Source organism: Xiphias gladius, chromosome 7 (genome assembly GCF_016859285.1).
Source record: "Xiphias gladius isolate SHS-SW01 ecotype Sanya breed wild chromosome 7, ASM1685928v1, whole genome shotgun sequence".
In the NCBI taxonomy this organism is placed as follows: Eukaryota; Metazoa; Chordata; class Actinopteri; order Istiophoriformes; family Xiphiidae; genus Xiphias; species Xiphias gladius.
The window spans coordinates 24,732,658-24,748,104 of NC_053406.1; the positions used below are offsets into that span (position 1 = coordinate 24,732,658).

Consider the following 15,447-nt stretch of genomic DNA (forward strand, 5'->3'; position numbering starts at 1 on the left):
TCAAATTCCTCAACGCAAGTTCTTTCCACCCTCTTCCTCCTCCTCCTCCTCCTCCTCCTCCGCTCCCGAGTCTCCCTCCTTTTTCTCAGAGGATGTGAGAAACCCTGCGGCATGCCGATTGTCTTAACACAGTCCCCCGTTCGCTTTTTAACCACACACCGATCCCCCGACGTCGTGAACAGGCTTGAAACACTGTGCGTACCGACCATCTTCAGCCGGTACGCTTACGGACAGAAATGAGACACGCTGGGTTAAAAACACTGTAGCGAGAGAGCTGAGCAGTAACTCGCTTTGCTCTGCTTGATGAGCAAATCAGTTCTTCCATGTCAGTGTCACTTGCTTTCCACAACTCTAGCTGGTTTTAATGTCTGCGTGACTGGGAAACCGCCTGCTTTGACACCACACTGTCTTTGTCTCGATTGACTGGACATAAATGTTTTGCAGGATTTTTCCTGCTTTTGTATTATTGTTAAAAAAAAAAAACAAAACAAAAACAAAAAAAAATCATGTCCAGGGTCAGCAGGCTGCAACACAGCCCCATTAGCACCATAGTTAATTCATTTGCATTGTTTATGTAAAAAGAAAAAAAAATTAAAAAAATGTGAAAGGATCAGCTGAATAACCAATAACTTCTGCTTCCCAATGAATTTCATCATTGGCCTGTCAACTAAATACGTCAAGTCACATTGCAATGTGGATTTCATTAAGTTGCTGTTAAATATTTCAACCTTTATTTAACCAGGCAATGGCTTATTTACAATGACAGCCGGCCAAGAGAAGAACAGCCTGCTGACGGATTCTGGGATAAAGGGAACAGACCCAAAATGTTTTGGAGTAGAGTTACAGTAATAATATTCAGACTAAATGCTTTTTTGCATCTATGGCCGCGTCCACATAACCAGGATTATATCAGCAGAATGTCTGGGAATTTGGTTGAACATACTTCTGCAGCCAAAACAGAGCGAAGCATCATCGGCTGCAGTCTAAATAAAGGCTGCTGTCCCTGATTCCCATCAGATGCAGGAGGGCTGCGGAGCGGGGTTTATTGTGTTGTTGTAGACTGTGATGTCTGAGGTGATGTGTGTGTTTGGTCAGAGGTGATCCCGGGGCTCTCTGCCGGGGAGAAGGCCCTGCAGAGTTCACATACCATTCATGAATAATTGATTTGCAGCGTAGGTTCCTTTTTTCTTCCCCTTTTCCCATGAAAGCGATGGGAGGTACTGGGACTCAGGTTGCGCGGACCTGGGTCTCACTGGCCCTTTAAGAGCGGCTCTGTGGACAGCGTTGTGTTCCCAGGGTCTTTAATGGAGACAGAGAGAGACTGAGAAAGACCCCATTGTGTGTGCTGTCCTTTCAATAGGAGCTTGAGCAATGGTGCTCTCGCTGCTCCCAGATAGAAGCCCAGGGAGAGAGGCGGGGAGGGAGGGAAGAGGGTCACTGAGGGGGTCCTGTACAAGAAAGAGGGGTGTTCTACTCCAAAACACAAAGTTTCGGGGCTGGACCGACCTGGAAGGGAGTGAATGTTTGGGTTCGGAGGGGGATGGGCACCAGCTTCGGGAGTCAGCGTTTAGGGTTTAAGCCCCGCCATCAAACCTGACTCACCGAACGCAGAGACTTAAAGATTGAGGGTTTTTTAGACGAAGCTAAAGTGGATTAACAGAGTTGAAAGCACATGGTTCCAGTTATAAAGCCACTCGTACCAGCAGAACAAGTTACACGGACACCAGTTATTATGTTCTCTCACAAAGGCACCACCGCCTGCTAAACAAAACAACCTGTTGGTTTCAAAGGAGAGTGCCTATTGGCCAAAAGACATGGGAAGCACCTTCCCGCTGCTCTCCCAGACACAGGGCCACCCGGGCTCGTGAACAATGAGCTGGCCCTCTCCTCCTCCGTTTCTTCTTCTTCTTCTTCATGTTCCGTCTGCAGCCCGGATGCAGCCAGAGATGAACCGCTTCCCCCAACCTGTTGATACATCACCAGGACCACGGTGACGCGTGACTGCCGAAGGTTTGCGCGGGCTCTTCTGCCCCCTGCTGGTAACAAGTGCAAAGCCCTCCTTCTGCGCCATGGGACCCGATACTCCTCGTCAGAAGTCAGGGTCATTTTCAGACACACAGGGTGTGATCTCAAGTTATAACACTAAATCCACGTCACTCGTACTTAGTGAGTAGGTTGTAGGAAATGCACGTAAGTATGTGTGTGGGTACCTTCGACTGCTAAAATGGCAACATGCCGGACATGAAGCAACATCCCGTGCAACGAGGTACCTGCGGCCTGCACCCAGATTCGGACAGAAACATGGCTGAGTCAGTGCGTAACACCCAATAAGAACAGCCGCGATATTACTCATTACCCTGCATAAAACACATAAAACACACACACACACACTGTTACGGCATCTGCTCTGTGAATCACCTGTGCTGTGTTTTGCCCCCTGAGGAAAAGGTCAGAAATCAAAAGGGGGAAAAAGATTTATGCCTTTATTTGTTCATTTAACAATATGTTTTGTATCTTCTAACATTGAATCTGTAGACTCCCTGTGATTTAGAAGGAACTGTCCCGCTGGTCGCACTGAGGATCAACAGCCCGGGCCTGCCAAAGGAGCCAGAGTAACTTCGGGTCTGTCGAGGACACTGGAGCGCAGATGCCCAACGAGAGCCCAACCCCTCAGCGGAGTCCGACGCTCCTCGATTTTGAACATCTGCTTTCTGCTATCCGTGTGTAGGGTTCCGAAAAGTGCACTAGATAGCACAAATCTGTCCGATGGAACAATAACAGTCACTGTAAAGATGATGATCTGGTTGTTCCAGCCTCACTTGGCTCGTGATAGCTAGCTCTGTTTATGATTTGCCCTAAACTATAAACACAGCAGGTTATCACTGGGAATAAAGTCGTGCAAGACAGAAATAAGCTTCAAACAAAAGTTTTGGCATGTCGGCAGTATCATGCATCATGTCACTTACTAACCCTAACGCTAACCGTAACCACATTTCACATCATTTCTCTTTGGTTGCGTTTTTGAGGAGACATTTGGTGAATATTTGTTTACAGACTGTGATGTATATTGTTAGTTATCTTCCCATGATTCTTTTATTTGAAGTTTTTTTTGGGGGGGTTGTTTGTCAAGTTCTCCTCTCATCTGTTTCTAGCATGAAAGCGAATATTGTTCATCGGTCATTGCCTGTTTTTATTAGGTTGTCAAGTGTCCTTGTTGTTGTTGTGAATGCATACAATCTGCACGTGTTAGACTCGCCGTTTTTCACATCATCCCATCATCGTTTGAGTCCGAACGGTGAAGTGTGATATGGTCTTCATCGATCTGAAAGCAAAACTAAATGAATTTTTTTTTTTTTTAAGGATTAATCTGGATAAAAATGCTGTGCTGAACAGAGGTTAGCGGTTAGCACTCAGGGTCCCATACGGACGGGAGACTTTCTGGCGTCATGATTATACTCTAACGCAGACCAATGGGTTTTTAGTTTAATTAAATCAGTTGCACTGGCTTTGGTAGCGTTTCAGAAGTCCCAAATTTGAGCCCCTGGTCCTCAAGTTTCAGGCCGTCTAAAGTGCTCTTGAGCAAGTCACTGGCCTGATTCCAGCTGGAGGTGGGATCTCCTAGGTTAGCATGACCTCTGACCTCCCTGGATGAGGGCAAAGTGAAAATAGAACATTCCCATGGGCAACTATAATAAACAATATGTCTACATTATGTTTTATTGTTTAACTAATGTGATTTGGTTTTTTTTACTGGTTTAATTGCTTATTTATATTAATGTGTTTACTTTTTTAACCTTTTGCCGTTATTGAGTAAATGCTATTTTACATCTCCTGCTGAACACTTCTTACTGTACTTAATTTCTCTATGAGGATAAATAAACTCTGTCTGTCTTTGTCTTTCAGGCTGCCACCATCTTACAATCCATTTATCCATGTATATGGGGCCTGTTTGATTGTGGTATGTCTCTCTTAGATCCCTCTTGTTACATAATGTTATGCTAACTGTGATAAGCGAGCATAGGCCAAGACAATGCATGGTATTTAATCCTGCTTGGATATATGACATTGGAAAACAGTTAATATCTTAGAGGTTGTTGTTTTGGGGGGGGGGGGCGCACACGTATTCCAGGTCCAGGCAGATTAAAATCTTGGATGGGCCTATCCACAGTACCGTAACAACAGGCTTTCCAGCTGTGCAAGAATAATAATCCCTATATTTTAATCTGCTTGAGCAGGGGGTGATCCAAGCCCCGGCTCGGAGGTCATCCAAGGACGCAGATATACACTGAGAAACAGGTTTCATGACAGTTTAATGATAAGCTATTATGATTCGCCCGTATGCTGCGCGTCTGCGTCTGTGCGTGTGTTCCTGAGAGAGGAGCAGCATGAGAAAGTCCAACATGACATCCGTTGATGGCCACTATGAAACTCGCTGGATCTTTCGGGTGGGATTTATCCATCGCTGTCATGATTATTTGGGCCTATTTGTGCTCATATGATGTTTCTGTGCACATAAGCAGGGATGGTTCCAATTCCACTCACCAAAGCACGGGTTTAAGGAAGGAGGCCTAAATAGTGGGGATTATTCTCTCTCTCCCTCTCCCTCTCCCTCTCTTACCCTATTTTTCAGCATCAGACGCTCCGCTTGTCATTTCAGTCGCTGTTGCTGCGATGACCACAGGCATGAGCACAGCAGGCGTTCATCGAGGCTTCCTCAGGAAATATGGTAGGCCTGCTTTGATTCCTTCATCGGTATGCAGCTTCTATCAGATGTGTATCTCTTAGTCTGATTGTTGTTTGCTCCCCGGGGTTTTGTTCCTGCTCATGCTATCAATCACAGCTCAGGGACGTATTTTATTTCAGTGCATTAAGTAGTTTTTTTTGCATTAAATTTATTTTGCTTGAGGTTTGCTGATGCCCAGTTTTTCTAGACCCTCTCCTTATCCACCCATGTTTGACGGCAGTTTTTGAGACATCTGTGCTATTCGCTATGAATGCAGGGCTGTTTGTGTGTTTTATACTGTAGGACAATCTGATAAGCAGAGTCGATGCTATTATTTAGTCCACGTGGAGAGTTTCGACCATTCAAATCCTTCAGAAAAGCAAAAAATCTTTTGAAAATGAATGACGACCAGAATATTTCTTTGAAATCATCTATCCTTTAGCTGACAAGAAAGACACTTTTACAGACTCGTATTAGATTTAGACTTATTGCACGACGTGATGAGCTTCTGCTTGTGATATTTTCCCCCCAACGCGTAATAAATTCTGAACAGCAGAGTTCATAAGGCCATTGGCTTAACAGTGAAGGAATACTGCCTCACATTGGCACTCCGACTCTACGATGATTGACACAGTCTGAGAGTGACTCTGTGTAACATAATTCCTGCCATATGTGTTTTTACAGAATGATTAGATGTCCGTTTTCAAAGCCAAGTCATGATTCAGGACTCGGCCAATGTTCACGTCTCTGTGCTTATGTTACATCTGTTTTATATCTCCCTGGATTTCATTTGGTAGCGGTGTCATCGTGGCTCAGGGGACTGAGGCAGAAGATGCTGTTTACTGGCAATGTCAGCTGTTCGGATTAAATTTTTTAATTTGCTTTCCCTCTTGACTGTGTGGACTAATAATAGTAAAATACCTTTACAATAATTTTTTATATTGTCAAATCTATGAACTGATGTTAGCACATCAGTGTTTCCCTGTACATGCCATGAACAGACAGTCCATCTAAACTCCTATACCTCTCTCTCTCTCTCTCTCTCTCCCTTTTTTGCAAAATCCACCTGTTCACCTTTAATCCTCTGTTTGGAGAAATGGAGCAAGTCTTCCCCATCCATCAACATGTGCTCTCCATCTATTATCATTATTACACAATGGAGCGCTGTCTGGGACACTGACAGTCAAACGCCATCATGTGTGTCCTGTCCTGAAAACTCATGGTATAACAGAAGCTTTTGCTTTTGTTCCTACAAGCTAAACATATTTTGACACGTAAAACCCACAAGATAATTAGTAAAGTTGACTAACAGTGGTCAGACAGGGACAGGGACAGTTATGTGTTATAATTATATACGTGTAACTTTCACTCCTTTATGCTTTTGAACACTGTTGTCTTACTGTTTTATGTCTAGTTTACATTTTTCCAGTCATTTTAGAATTTAGGCCATATGCAAATGTATTTTTTCCCCTATTTGCTTACCTTGTTGTCATTGTGTAATTTTCTAGACACAAGTTTAGAACAGCCCTTTAAATTTAAGCGATGTCCTGTTAAAGATGCCCTTCACGAAGGGACTTGGATTTGACAATGACATTTAACGCAACACCACGTTTTATAAAGATTATTTCCTGGCAGAGATTTTCCTCTTTTGCAGTGTAATCACATTCAGCAAAACTGCTACGTTACAAATGTACTATACTACATTTTCTGTTTTTTAGTGTTGTTGCAAGAGACGTGATTATTCAGCTCAAAGAGAATTTCTCAAGGCTGTAGTTTGTGCTGTTGCTTTTGTATTGAATTGCATCGCGATTATGTCGTTGTATTGTTCTGTAATTTGGGGTATTTGTGATAATATTTTATCATAATATTTATCCAATGATTTGCACATAATATTAAATTAAAAACACCTTTCGACAGAGTATTTTCCAGCCTCAAAAAAACAAACACCTACAGGAGGACTGAGCATTTAAAATTTTCAGGTGTTAGTATTTATCTGGTCACTCAGTGTGGTAATTAATGGGAAACTACAGACCGGAATTAAACATTAATGGAAAAGAACGGGGGACAAGGTTCACATCTACTGTGATGGGCAGTCTAGCCCAGGAAAATACAGATGGGTGACTAGTTAAAGGAAACACCTGGAGGTGACAGTGCCCCCGTCCAAAGCGCACGAGGGGTCACTGGATGGTTTGATGAGTAGGGAAGTGATGTGAATCACGTGCTGCGGCCTTCGCAGTCGCCAGATGTCGACCCGGCTGAGGACCTATGGGAGATTTCGGACCGACGCGTTAGACAGCGCTCTCCGCCGCCATCATCAAAACACCAGATGATTGAAGATCTTTCAGAGGTTTGGTGTCCAGAGACTTGGAGAACCAACGCCGAGGAGCACTGGGGCTGCTGTGGCGACTCGTGGTGGCCCAGCACCTTACTAAGACGCTTGATGTTGGTTTTTCCTCTAATTTGCCACCTGTCTGTATCTTGCACATGGCAGTTGTTTTTCATGCTGAACAAACATGAATGACAGCAAATGGCTGCAAGTGAAGGGGGAAAACAGTCACAAACTCTCCTCTGTGCTGCAAAATGCAGGTACCTATAAAAGATCGATGGTAGAACTTAAAACACAAAACTTCTGCCCCCATTTTCTGAGTGTGGGATTCTCCACATTATCATTTTATCTCGTGACACTTTTACCATTAATCACTCACGATAAACGCATTACCTGACTACGTCAGAAATATAACCTCCTACCTACGTGCCTTTCTCTGCTCCTTGTTTGGCTGCAGGGGGTTTCATGTTTAAACAGTGGAAGGAGAAGTACCTTGTGCTGACCATGGAGGGATGCCTGCTGGTGTGCCGCGATGCAGAATCGCCTCCAGATCAGGTGGTAGCGCTGCAAAGCAACTGCGAGTCGATCGTAGAGGGACGGGAAATCCTTGACCTACCCAAGTTGCCTCCAGGGGGCAGGAGGGACTGCTGCTTCGCCCTCATCCTGCCACAGAACAAGTTCCTGCTGTTGCTCACAGACAATCCCGATGACTGCAAGTGGGTATCTCTCAATCTCTCTCACACACACAGGGTTATAGTCACAGCAGATGGTTATCAGATTGGGACGGTATACCGTAGGCTACTGTCTTTTGTGTTGTTATCGGCTCCGTCCCTGATTCAAATATGATGCCTTGTCATGTTTATCTTTCACAGTCTTTGGCTGAAGTTGATCAGAAAAGTGAGAGAGGTGAGTCCGCAGTTTTGACATCAGCCTGCTGTTGCTTATATATGATATAATATATGTTATCATCTGTGTTACTGTTGCGTAGTTCACCTCTCTGATATAAGAACCTTGTGTTTGTCTCATTGTCTAGGGCGTTATGTCCCCCCTGACCCTTCAGAGACAGCGCAGCATCACTCCCTGCATCACAGACAGAGACCCCCTGCCCGACTCCTCCAGCGATAAGGACCCCGGGTCGCCCAGGGTCGGCGAGGGCACTCCTCCTTTGTCCCGGGTCACTGAACGGGGAGGCTCCTTCAGGGACAGAGGCCAAAACCAAGGTCCGCTATCACGTCATCTGTGGTTTCTTGACTGTGGTAGCAGCACACAAGTTAAACTGCGTCAGGGGGGTACAGTACGGTGGCTGTGAGATCAATGCGCAGTAATTTTAGAAAAAGGAAAAGCATATGAAGAAAACTTTTTCACCGCTTAGAAACACACACTGGGTTGCATTTAGGAAAAAGTGCTCCGTATAAATAAAACATATTAAGAAACACATTCACCAATTTGATAACATGTTACTGGCATAAAGAAACACACAGAAGTGTGATCATTACTTGAGGAGCATATATTGTGCTAATTATTGCACAAATTGTCAAAGTGATGACCTTGTTTGCTTGTGTTTTCATGAGTAAGGCTGCAGTGCAGTGAGCACTCTCAGCTGCGGGAGGGTAATGAGCGTAAAACACACAAAAACGAAGCATAGCGCCACTCTTTTTTTAGTTTAGCTCTCTGTTGCCTTGGGCCAGGCAAAGGCCCTAACAATGAGCAAAAAGAAAACTGCAAAGAAAACTGCAGAGTGCGGAGTTAACAGCAATTTGACTCAATGTTATTATAAAAACTATTTCTCAGTGGAGTTTTAAACGAATGAAACTGGTTCGTTAGTGGCTGATGAGCAACCAAACACACAAGGCTGATGTTGGTGTTTATACTGCGTCCAGTCCTATCTCATAAAAGATGGTTTGCTGCTACACATCCAGGAATCCTGGAAGACTCTGGGATCAAGTAACAGCTCTGGTTAAAGCAGGGAATGACTGACAGGCTCAAAGTCTGGGTAAAGAGCAAAAAAGCAAAAACTCTGAGCGACACATTCAACGAGGAATATGACAACTAGCCAACTCTTCCCTAATTTGGTATATATCAGCTTATTCTATACTGTTGCATATGGTTTATATTGTCTTTCACTTTTTACTTCTGCAGCCACGGGACCGCGGCGGCCTCTGAATAGTGTTTCTGGGGGCCCCCCTCATCGCGTGTCAGATTGTCTTCGCCACGGCAACAGCAGCGATGCGCGGGCAGTGAGGGCGGTGTGCTTGCTGATGGGAGGGGCAGCGGCCTCCTCCGCTCTGGGCTACCTCAACTCCTGCTCCCCTTCCTCTCCTCTGGCCAGCAGAGCCCAAGAGATCGCCCACGGCACAGGAGGCTTCTCCGAGCTTCCGGCAGGAGGCTCCTTCCACGCCTGCGGCCAGGACGTCGACTCTCCACACTTCAACAGCTTCGACTTTGAAGGAGACTCCGACTTTGATGCATTTGACTGTGGAGGATTTGCTTTTTAGTTGTGGCAAGAAAGGAAGAGGGACTGTTTGAAAGACCTTTTATTCTCATCAAAATCCCTGTGTTGGTATTCCTTTCAAATATAAAGGCATTGTTATTAATTAATCGCTCGTTGGGTTATCTATACGTTCTTCCCGGCTTTATGCCCATGCTCCTCGGGTAAATCAGTCATGATCTTGACTCTTCTGAGCACTCTGTGTTGTATCAGTCTTTCCGTGCCACAGGACAGCTTGAGGTTAACCCGGTGAGCAGTTTAATGATTTCGCGCAGCCACGTGGACATTTTTGAGGACATTTCAGTCTTTAGAATTGAAACAGTCGTGTTTGTCTCATCGCTGTGTTCATTTTATACTTTTTTAAAAACTTGATCTCTGTGAATATTTTCTCCTCTTTGACATTTTCTCCATTTCATATGCACTTTGCTCAGTTCCCTTCTGCCCCGCTTCCACCCGCCATCTGCACATACCAGTATCTTACGTGAAATGCTGCCCAAAGGTGAACTCCAAATAAATCCTGCTGTCAACATGACCGTGCATCTTTCTCTCTAGATCCATCTGCTTTTTGTTGGCTGGCATGGAGCAGCAGTGCGGACAGCAGGCCAAGGGTTGCAGAGGAGGGGATGACGGAGCAGATTTGCGCAAGAGGGAGATAAGCTGAGCCCGAATGGCCGCGTGTGCTTGTATGAGATTTTGTCCTACACAGCAAAAATAATCTTTTGGGTTTACGGCTCACGAGCTGGATGCGTGTGGACTTGTGTATGTGTTTGTGTGTGTGCTCGCAGTTTTTGCACCAGGATGGGCTACACGTGCTGAGATCAACATCCAGCATGTGCTCGCAAACCACTGAGTGGAGGTAAAGCCTTAGGGAAAAACCGCACACACACATATAACGAGGACTCAACCGACAGTGATAATGATGCTATAACTGAGGAGAAATTGTTGTTTTTTTTAACGCTGATGGAATAAATCATTGACATCCTGGAGAAGATTTCCCTTCTAATATAAATCCTTCCAATTAGAGGCTCAGTAATTTTTGATCATCTTTTCTGATTTATTTATTTATTTATTTATTAACCAAAAACAACACTTGTGTTTATCATATTATAAATGTCATACAATACAAAACAAAACAACACCATCCAGCCACAACATTAAAACCAGTTGCCGGTTTTAATTTATAACATATATTTTAATATATATTTTATGATATTTTTAAATATTTTATTTCAATTAAAAAACACACTTTTAATAACAATTACTATTTCACACCTCAGTTCACCTCTTGCAAAATGCTGAAAATTCCAATGCCAAAAAATGCAAGTTTCCTATAAATATAAACAAAAACTAATTCAAATACAGAGCTAGAGACTGGGAAAAAGTCATTCAATATGAGAGAGACTAAGGAGGAGCAAACAAGAATACAAAGTGTGGAGAAGATGCCGGCACTGCTAATCTTAATTTAGCTGTGGCTGTTCAGAATGAACACCGGAGAAAGGACTCACTGGACTTCCTCTTGTATAGAAAACTTGCCACGGTTGGAAAAGAAGGCGCCTCTCAAATTGATAATTGTTTGGCTGTCAATTAACCACGTTCGTCACGGGGGGTTAAAGGTTTTATAATAATGAAGCAACGGTCTGATAAATCATGCCTCGGTCCAAAGCAAACGCATGAGGAACGACATAAATAGATAGCAAAGGTACGTTTTCAGTTGTTGTTGTAAATCCATGTATTTCACACAGATTTGATGTGAAATGAGATATAAAAAAGGGGGAAAAACAAAACCCAACCAAACTTTACGACCTTAACACGAACAAGCAGAAGCTCAAATACAAACTGTGAAAATAAGGAATAAACTGTATGTATGGCCTTACAAGTTAGACACTCGCGCAGTTGGTGCTCAGAGGAGCAGGCAAACAAAGAGAAGGTGAATAATGACCAAGACATTTAGTGAATAAACAAGATGGATGATACATAAAGCAATGGGTCTGTGGTCAGTATCTGAGAAGAGGGTGTGAAAGCTTTGTTGGATTTCCCAGTGCCTTTATCCCTCCCTCTTTAACCACGCTTTTTAATCCTCATCTCTTTCTGATAGCAGTGAATACGAAAAAAACCCCCCATAGAATAAGTTATGTAACGGTTTAACATGCAGAAGCTCCACCTACACACTTGATTTACTGAGATACAGCACACATTATATTAAATTCCATTTTCATTTGAGTGCAGCGCGCAGGGTACATTGTCACAGTGCTGATTATCAGTTCATGTGAAGGCTGTTGCAGTAATTCATTTAAGTATTTACCTTTTGCCACTATATGTTCTTGTGTTTGACTGCTGTTACGATTTTACGTCGTCTTGTTGTATGAGGCAACGAGCCACTGAGCCTCCCTCTGTTTAAACCGCCATGATTGTGACTGCTGCTGTGCGGAGGTGTAGTGGGCTTTTAATCATCAAATAAATGAAATCAGTCTATTCAGGGGATCTATCGCAGCTTACAGCGCTCTATGGCAGTGACAGAGCGGCCCACATAGATGTGTTGTAGGTGACTGTCACTCTGACCGATGGGACAGACACGAGCATAAATTTAGAGGAACAGATAATTCTGACCTACTCTACCCTGTGATTCTACAACTGCTGAGAATAATGCCGGTCTGCATCTCAGCCGTTCTAAAAACCACTAGACGTGGGCTTTGGATACCGCATGTCAGTGAAGGGGAAGGGGGCCAGCAATACTACCAGCCAATCCCTGTAGTGGATCAGAGGGAGTGTGTTTCAGTAGGGGGCCGGATCCCTCAGTCACCAGATGTCCTTTGGTGTAGACTGAACAACTTTTTTATTGTGTAAAGATAAATAATTAAATAAACAGTCACAAACACTGGAAAATAACCACCCTTTAAGAGTTGCTGATTAGTTAGAGGCCATGACAGGAGGGGTCAATTCCTTTACATCAGAGCAGAACCTAGAATAGTGGTTGTTTACTTGCTCTCGAGGCAGAATACGATTATGCTGCCATGAACACGATGAATGAGAGAGTGGGGGGGTGTTAATCCAGCTATGGCTTCTGGCATCCTGTGTACAATGCAGATTTCTCATTTGTGTAAACAATTTCAGCATGACAAGTTAATGGTTCTGGGTTTTTGACAAACTCCGTTTTCAGACATACAGTGACTTTCCCTTCTAGTGGTTCCCGTAAATTTCTTCAATGTGAGAGGGAGTGAATTGCTTGTCTTTTGTCCATATAATTCACGTCAGCCTCACTTCACACTGGCTTTAAGACAATGAAAAACAATAATCAGTTAAAGGTACATTATGGTAGACAGGAGAGTCATGGTTCACCCATGGCCTAATGCAGCACGCCTGCCAGCTCCCTGGCCAGTCTGAAGACAAATATTCCGGATACAAGAGCCAGTCACAGAGTGAAAGTGGGTTTGAGAAAGATCTGCTGAGCAGTGAAGAGACAAGGCCAGTGTAGAGTGTGATGGACTTTACCGCAACAGTGATGTTGGCAGGGCTCATCCTAGCTCTACGGTGGCTTTTTAGAGTAAAAAACCCAGGGGGAGGTATCGTTGTATTGTCCACAACTGGACAAAAATGCACCTTTTAAAAGCTTTCTCAAGGTGAGGTTAAGAACTTTAGAGTGCAGTTGGCTCGCACGAAAGGAATAAAATGTGGATCATAATGTCTACTACTTTGACCAATCACATCTTTGTAGATCAGTGAAACCTATGGTCCTGTGCTGACATTGTACCTGGGCTGGTACAGTTGTTCTGGTAGCATGTGACTCAGTGAAGGATGTGAAGGAGGCCCTGGTGGACCAGGCAGATGACTTCACGGGCAGAGGGCCACTGCCGTTTCTGCTCAGAGCTACCAGGGGCTAGGGTAACACAAGACACTTCAAATATGTCATCGCTGTCCAGGGATCAGTGATTTTTCAGTTGTGTCATGCACAGCTCCAGTTGGTCAGCAGGCACACGTTTCCTTTTGCTAGGTTCGGCCATCAGTAATGGGGAGCGTCGGCGCCAGCTGCGACGTTTCACACTGACAACGCTGAGAGACTTTGGGATGGGACGCAAAGGCATGGAAGGGCGGATCCAGGAAGAGAGCAAACACACGAGGGCTCGCATAGATACGTTCAATGGTGGGTTTTCAGCTGTTGCTGTAAGAGCACATATTTCACACACGGTTGATGTGAGAGAGATTTATCACATAACCTGTCAAGTAAAGTTTATTTTGTACAGCCCTTCCTCTTACACCTGACAGCTAAGGTACACTGAGAATAAAGAAAAGGTTCAATCATTAACACGTCTGGCAAAAATGAAACAAAACTCTATGTATGTCTGCACAAGACACAGGTCTGAAAATTCAGAGCCAAAGGGAGCTGCAACAAAATACACTGAACAGACTCAAAATAACTGGATGATTCATGAAATAATTGGTCAACAGCTGAAAAGAGAGTGTGGAAGCTTTGTGGTATGTCTCTGTGTATTTATCTCTCTGGCTTCAGCCGCACTGTCTAATCCTTATCTCGCTCTGATAGCAGTTTGTGCAAAGTAAACACTGAATATGTTACATCACCTGCTAAAACAACGAAGCTTCAGTCGCAGCCTTGATTTACAAAGGCACCAAATAGGGTATTTTAAACTGCATCTTAATTTGAGGTTTGGCAATGCTATGAAGACCATGACAAAATTGATTGAAAGCTGAAAACGCTCAAATCCCTAGAGTTTGTATATTTTGCTTTTGGCATTTGAAAAGTGTTTGCATGGTAGGTAAAAACATATCCTCAGTGAACTGTGCTATCGCTTTTTTCTTCTGATTAGTACCTTTAACAGATGAGTCCAACTGTGTTTTGACCCAACGTTCTTGTCAAGCTGCACTGTGTCCAATGTGATCTGCTGCTTGGTGTTTGGCCAACGCTTCAGTTATGAAGACAAGCGGTTTCTGCACCTCCTCAACACCATATCTGGGTCCATATCTAGCCCTCTGGGTCATGTAAGTGTGAGCAAGAAAGACAGAGGCTGATGGTCCTTCAAATACAGTGTTATTATTATGGTTTTAATATGGTGTCCTTATATAATCTTCAAGACATATTAAGAGAGAATATTCTGTAACAGTTTCCCAAAATGTATAAACAGCATTTTAGAATGAATTCCCCAACATACTGATCACATTTTTACATTTTTATCCCCTGAGAAACAAAGCTACAGTGTGCTGTGGGCTTCCCTCCCTCAACATCTTTCCCTGGCTAACGGACAGTGTTTTTGGCAGGATTGAGGAGGTGAGAGAGTTTATCAAGATGAAGATCCAAGAGCATTTGGAGACACCAGACCCCAGCTCCCCGCGAGACTTCGTCGACCGCTCCCTCATCCAAATTAATCAGGTTGGAGAGAACTTCAGGATCATTTTAATCATTCAAATAATCCGATTTAAAGAAAACAATAACCCAAGTGGGCTTCTGTCACCTGCGGCTTAAAGTGTATTTTAATATTTTGGATTCTGGCTTTGTTGTGCAACTTATAGCGCTATTACCACTTTGTCCTCTCAGGAAAAGCACATTTCCACAAGCGAGCTCCTCCCTGGTGGCCACCTTTTTGAATCTGTTCCTGAACCACCAGATCCACTATCAGATGTGCTCTCAGTGTGCTGATCAAATACCCAAACATACAGGGTAGGTCCCCTATCAGAAGACACAGCCGTACACCCGCCTAAAAACCTTCATAACAATAGATCAGGGTGGAAATGTTTGCTTGGCCTTGGCCTAGAGAAAATGCAGCAGGAGATTGACAGTTTGATTGGAAAAGACCGTTGGCCCAACATGGGGGACAGGAAGTCCCTCCCCGTCACAGATGCCGTCATCCATGAGGTGCAGCGTTTTCTGGACATTGCCACGCCGCGGTGAAAAAGAGGAGC

The 15,447-nt window shown here is 44.0% G+C and overlaps 1 protein-coding gene and 1 pseudogene across 1 annotated transcript; both read left to right on the forward strand.

The window, feature by feature from the left end:
• Positions 1-2,580: 2,580 nt before the first annotated feature.
• LOC120792345 lies at positions 2,581-9,962 on the forward strand. Its single transcript, XM_040131475.1, has 7 exons — positions 2,581-2,720; positions 3,904-3,958; positions 4,658-4,726; positions 7,507-7,765; positions 7,922-7,955; positions 8,083-8,269; positions 9,189-9,962. Exons 3-7 carry the CDS (start codon positions 4,672-4,674, stop codon positions 9,542-9,544), a joined length of 891 nt encoding a protein of 296 aa, XP_039987409.1. The 5' UTR covers positions 2,581-2,720; positions 3,904-3,958; positions 4,658-4,671; the 3' UTR covers positions 9,545-9,962.
• Positions 9,963-13,015: 3,053 nt separating this feature from the next.
• LOC120792232 lies at positions 13,016-15,436 on the forward strand (annotated as a pseudogene).
• The last annotated feature ends 11 nt before the right edge of the window (positions 15,437-15,447 follow it).

Excerpts from the sequence above, each read along its gene's own strand:
- LOC120792345 (XM_040131475.1), top strand. The coding sequence starts at position 4,672 with ATGACCACAGGCATGAGCACAGCAGGCGTTCATCGAGGCTTCCTCAGG. Across the intron at positions 4,727-7,506 it reads AGGCTTCCTCAGGAAATATG|GGGGTTTCATGTTTAAACAG; the intron begins GTAGGCCTGCTT and ends GTTTGGCTGCAG. Across the intron at positions 7,766-7,921 it reads GACAATCCCGATGACTGCAA|TCTTTGGCTGAAGTTGATCA; the intron begins GTGGGTATCTCT and ends TATCTTTCACAG.